The 5,924-nt window shown below is 33.6% G+C and overlaps 1 protein-coding gene across 1 annotated transcript; it reads right to left on the reverse strand.

The window, feature by feature from the left end:
• Nucleotides 1-1,946: 1,946 nt before the first annotated feature.
• Nucleotides 1,947-5,159, reverse strand: LOC149560122 (flavonoid 3'-monooxygenase-like). Its single transcript, XM_089824515.1, has 2 exons — nucleotides 4,201-5,159; nucleotides 1,947-2,795 (listed from the first exon to the last, which is right to left on the reverse strand). Exons 1-2 carry the CDS (start codon nucleotides 5,098-5,100, stop codon nucleotides 2,181-2,183), a joined length of 1,515 nt encoding a protein of 504 aa, XP_089680641.1. The 5' UTR covers nucleotides 5,101-5,159; the 3' UTR covers nucleotides 1,947-2,180.
• Nucleotides 5,160-5,924: the final 765 nt, after the last annotated feature.

A 5,924-nucleotide genomic window follows, 5' to 3' on the forward strand; every position in this document is an offset into this window, starting at 1 on the left:
TAAGAAAAGTATTTCAAGGTGCATGAAGCACTCACTATGCTCAAATAAACATCCAACTAATCATGCTCTATGTATACATCAGTATGGCCATTGTAAATGTAGTATATAAATAAGAACAATCCTCCTCTAAATGAAAGTTTAGTTTGCAAGAACTACTAATATCATGAGAGATAAGTGCTAAGTTTGCAAGAATTGCTAATATAATGAGCATCACTTAGATCCAATGAGTGCTAAGTGTTCCATTTATTCTCATGAGAGATGGATTCATGTTGAATCACTACTCATAAAACATGGGTCAATGAGTTTGACTCAAAAATCACACAGTTAAATCCTGATAGCAATATCACAATTTCACTTGTTGTGGAAATTATCTCCTACTTATCAATTGATGAGCTTAAGGAGCTTTCTAATGAATGGTTCATAAGGCACAACACTTGGTGAAGGTTTTGCAAATGGGGTTGCAAGCTTTGGGTTTAACTATGGAGGAAACTTCGTAGTTAAGTGCGCTTAGGCTGGAGTAGTATTGGGATGGGTGACCTCCTGGGAAGTCTCGGTGCTTCACCCCTGTGATCATCACCTAGATCCAATGAGTGCTAAGTGTTCCATTTATTCTCATGAGAGATGGATTCATGTTGAATCACTACTCATGAAACATGGGTCAATGAGTTTGACTCAAAAATCACACAATTAAATCCTGATAGCAATATTGCAACTACTAATATCATCTCACTAATTTTGCTAGTAGCAGAATGTAATGATCACTCAGCAATATTATCATAATTAGCATCATAAAAATAAAAAGACATTTAATAAAGAGATAATATAAGAAACACGTCGTTTATAGCATTACAGCTAGGATGACATTGTTAATAATTCAAGTACCTATATATCAAACCCTTTGATATACACAAACGGGGGTGATCCCAATTTCAAAGGCTCGGTTTGGATTATGGAAGCATCACAAAAAAAAGCTCAGGAGTTAATGAGCAAGAGCTTTCTACCATCTATCACAAAGAACAGTTATAAGCACATTGTTTTAATATGGATAAATAGATATTAGCAACACTACTAGTATTGTAGACTACACAAAGTTCATTTTCAGTTCAGTAAGCTTCTCACCCATTCGACGCGTGGCTAGGAAATATAATCAAATAAACAAGATTTTGATGTTCCTGGCAGTATCTTAGACCGTGTTATGATGCGTAATTGGGGAAACCGTCGTTTGGGAAATCAAAGAAACAATATGTCCGCAACTAACAAATTCATGGAAACTTAACAATACATCTATAACTTACAAATTCATGGAAACTTAACAATACATCTATAACTAACAAATTCACGCAAACTTAACAATATGTCCGTTGTTTCTAGTCTTTATTACCCAAGAATTCACACTCGCAGACATATAGTTAAAGAAGAAGCGTCAACAACCTCTCTAACATGAAATCTACATAATTCTTTCAGAGCTTCATGAAATGCAACCATTCAATACTCATCTGTATTTGAGATAATGCCGAAAACTCTAGAAGCTATGAGTAAGAAAACAACTAATAATCAGCCATAAAAAGGAACCTGGAGAAATTCAGAGAGTTCTAATCTACCAACAGGGCATTTATAAATTACAAAAGTTCAGATAAGCAGCAGCATATGAATGACTAATAAAAAAGGCGATTGTTATTAAAAAATAAATCTCTCTTTCATTTTGTACTAATTGTGAAGAGTCTTTCAATCAAATCAAGTTACAACTTCTAATTATTTTATTAATATTTTAAACAACTTTTCTCCAATTTATAAAGAGTTAGCAAGCATACTCAAAATAGATGTATTTCAGATATCAATACTAGCTTAAATAATTTTTAGGTTGCTACAAAAAAAAAAAATTTATAATTTTATTAAGGAGACGGTTCGTGCTCTGGAAGAATTTGAGCCTCGGAAAGCTAGATGAAAATTGCTGATCTAACATTTTATTTACATTCATATTTGATCAATGAAAACTTACAATATCAATGATCCACAATTTTCAATATAAATGATCCACTAAAAATTTGAACTTGTGGATACCGCACAACACCATTTAATCATAATGATGTACCTAATATTACCAATATGCATAATCCAAAGCAAATTTCAAACGTTCCTCCTGAAAACAGCATGAAATAAATGTGAGCCAGGGAAGTAAACTAGAAGTTGAGACGATCTCTTACAGTAGGAATGGCTACAAAGGGCACCGCTTTTTGTAGAGTCATTCCAAATCTCTCAGACATATCAATACCTGCCTCATTCTCCAGAGGAACGGACCAAGTGAAAGCTTGGAGCAATGATCCCACCACCAAATGAATCAGTCTATGTGCCAGTGGAAGCCCAATGCATATCCTTCTCCCTGCTCCAAATGGTACCAATTCAAAATCCTGGCCTTTGTAATCAATGCTGAATTCAGAAAATCTGTCAGGGTTAAATTTTAAGGGATCTTTCCACGCACCAGGGTCTCTCCCAATGGCCCATACATTAACAAGTACATGCATGTTCTCCGGAACCAAATACCCATTAATCTCACATGACTTATCGGCTCTCCTAAAAATGAATGGGGTTAGAGGGTGTAATCTAAACACTTCTTTCACTACTGCTCGAAGGTATGGAAGTTGTTCTACGTCTGCCTCTTCCATTCTTCTCTCCACACCAACAACATTATCCAGCTCTGCTTGGGCTCTTTTCATCATTGCTGGATTTCTCAGAAGCTCTGCCATTGTCCACTCAATTGTTGCTGAAATTGTATCGACCCCTGCAATAAACATGTCCTGACCGAACAAAGATTTTGGAAATGTAAATAATAGTGGCGAATTATAGAAAAACAAAATTGAGATAAAGTAAGTATTGTTATACTATTAAATGGAAATAGATCTTTAATCTTTAAAAATTGAATGATATAAATATAGTAGACTTGATGATGTACGCGTTTGACTTGTCGACGTTTCCCATAAAATTATATGTTCTATGAAGTCATCAACTCTTCTCAAACTCTCTGTCCTAGTGCATACAGTAAAAAATTTATCGTCCAGAAGAAGGAAACCAAATTGATATGGGATAAATTGGAATCTTTCTTGTTAAATACTCTTTTTAATTTTTATAAGGGTGCAAACAAATTGAAATATTTTATTAAAAAATTAGTATTTCCTAATTTTTATGGTTAGAAATAAGTAGTAATATTTTGTGGAAAAATAGGGTCTTAGATTTGTTGAGGCTACAATTCTAAATGAGTAGAAAAGGTGTTGGATTAGAAATTGTCACACAACTCATTCGTTACCTATCAATCATTTTAGTTCTTAATTTTTACCTGTTTTTATTATTTTATATTTATATTCTCTTTATTGAAACCACCAACTTAAATTTAATTTTTGTAATTTTCATAATTATTCTTAAAGTGGACCACAAAATTCATGGAACTATTGCTCATTATCCTAAACTATCTATGTGAGGCCTACTATAATATATTAAGAAGCCTTGACATGTGATCTAAAACTTTTAGGTAATTTAGATATAGACTAAATAATTTTTTTGATCAACAGTCCCTACCTTATATTAAATTGCATATTCACAAAAATAGGGGCTAGGCAAAATAGGATCATCCCACCAGTTCAAATGGTCTTAAGGCCGGATATCAACTATTTGTTAAAAAAATTCAGAAAACATAAAAAGCCTCAGGCTGCCAGCGCAGCACCAGCAAAGGGAGGAGGGTCCTTGTCATCAGATCCCCACCTAGGGGTGGGCCGTGCGGACGGCTCAGGGCAGCCCATCCATCATCAGCAGCAACATTATCTTCTTCTTTTTCTCCCTCGGGTTTGGGAGGAGAAATAGTTAAGTCCAGCCGAAGAAACACCCACTTGAAGTCTGAGTGCAATACTAATCTTTTGTTATGTCTAAATTGAATGTGAGATTTTTTACATAGATGTTTAGAATTATATCCCATGATCTATCATATTCAAGATATAAGAATACATAAAATAAAATAAAGAAGAAAATAAAAATTATGCACTCCTCTTTATACATTATTTTAACCTAATAACTAATCTAATAATATGATCTTAAAATCTTATATGCACTTAAAGAAGCATAATTATACACTTGAAACGCGCATAAAAAACAACATAATTATACACTTGAGATTTTCCTTCAGATCAAACTATTTTAACGAATATGGCTTACCATCATTAGTGCTTTGATGTTCTCCAGAGTAAGTTGTGTGTCATCTTCTCTCAAATCCAACAGTACATCAAGAAAATCCTTCACTTCATTACTTTTGAGCTGTAAACAAACTCTTTGTGCTAGTTTCTCCTCAATGAGTTTATTGAACATGTTATCAAAGCGGTGAGCCAAACTGTTGGCTTTAGCATTCAATCCCTGAAGATCAAATCTCGCCAGGAAAGGAATGAAGTCGGATAAATTAGGAAGCCCTAACAGCTCGAGAACTTCTCGTACCATGCTCCTAAACTCTGCAGCTTGTGCAGAGCATGTTTCAAACAACTTTTTGCCACAAATCATCTTACCCATAATACTAAGAGAAATCATAAACGTTCTTTCCCCTATATTGACACTATTTCCCTGTCTGCAATCTTCCATGATCTCATCAATAGTCCTAAACACCTCATCTCTTCTCAAATGCTGTAGGGCATCAAGTCTTTTAGCACTAAAGATCTCTGTGTTGCAGATCTTTCTAAGCAAACGCCATTGAGAGCCATAAGGACTCCATATTAGACTTGTGCCTTGGTAGGAAAGAATACTTGCAGCCATATTGACTGCCCTGCTTGAAATGTCATTGCTCCTCAGTACTTCTCTTGCCACGGATGGAGATGAAACAACAAATTTTTTCTGAACACCCAATTTGATGCTCATGAGAGGCCCATATTTCTGTGCAAGGTGGAAAAGAGATTGGTGGGGTTTGTCCCCAACCCGAAAAATGTTTCCAATGATTGGCCATCCAGAAGGACCTGGTGGTAAGGGTAATGATAAACTCCTCTTACTCTTCATCTTCAGGAAAATGATAAATATGAGAAGGAGAACTCCTGCAGCTAAGGAGCATGATGATGCAACAGTGATTGAATCCATGATTATCTAGTAGCGGGAAAGTTTTCAGTGAACTTGTGCTCATGTGAGCCAGAACGCTTGCAATGAACTTGTGCGCAAATGGGTATAAAGGCATTCAATTATTGCGCCATCACCCTAAATTTTAAGCGGTACATCTTTGACATCCATAAAATAAAATATTACCGTGCACGCTTTGATACCGAATAAAACAAAAAAATACAATCTTATCTTTAAAGATTGTTGAATTGTGACCAACCATAAAAATAGAACAAAATAATATCTGATCTTAAAAGATTACAATAAGAAATCTTCCAAAAGGAGATAATGAATTATTGGAATTTAGAATTTTTTAAAATATTTGATTGTGGTTCTTGTTTTAATAATTATATTAGAAAATTCTAGAATGCATTTATAGTAGCATTTGGAGGAAATACAACTGTCAAATTGTCTTGTTATGTAACAAGAACTCTTTGTGAGTGGAGTCCCTTTTGATAAGAATGTGTGCTAAAATATAAAAAGAAATCATGAATTTTTTTTAGTGGCATAACTATAATGATTAAGAAAGTTGAAAAAATTTAATGACAATAAATTATTATATAATTCAAGAAAGTCTTGTACATTTTTGTTTCAATCATATTGAAATTAAATGATGGAATTATTTTTAATAAAGTTTTTTACAATTTTTAATTATAATTGTAATTTTTCATCTTTTAAAAAATTAAAAATTAAAAGAGGGGTAAAAGACAAAATGAAAAACAAAAAGGAGAGCTCAACATAGACCTCTTAAAACTATATCACTAAATTACTAATCTAATTATTTTTAAAAATTTATTTTCAAAATATAA

Source organism: Cupressus sempervirens, chromosome 4 (genome assembly GCF_028749045.1).
Source record: "Cupressus sempervirens isolate cs-2001-9-10 chromosome 4, ASM2874904v1, whole genome shotgun sequence".
Classification (NCBI taxonomy): domain Eukaryota; kingdom Viridiplantae; phylum Streptophyta; class Pinopsida; order Cupressales; family Cupressaceae; genus Cupressus; species Cupressus sempervirens.

What these genes read in the sequence shown, in the direction of transcription:
- LOC149560122 (XM_089824515.1), bottom strand. Translation starts at nt 5,100, where the DNA reads ATGGATTCAATCACTGTTGCATCATCATGCTCCTTAGCTGCAGGAGTT. An exon ending in ACATCAAAGCACTAATGATG is followed by an intron (nt 2,796 to 4,200) that starts GTAAGCCATATT and finishes TTGTTCGGTCAG; the next exon opens with GACATGTTTATTGCAGGGGT.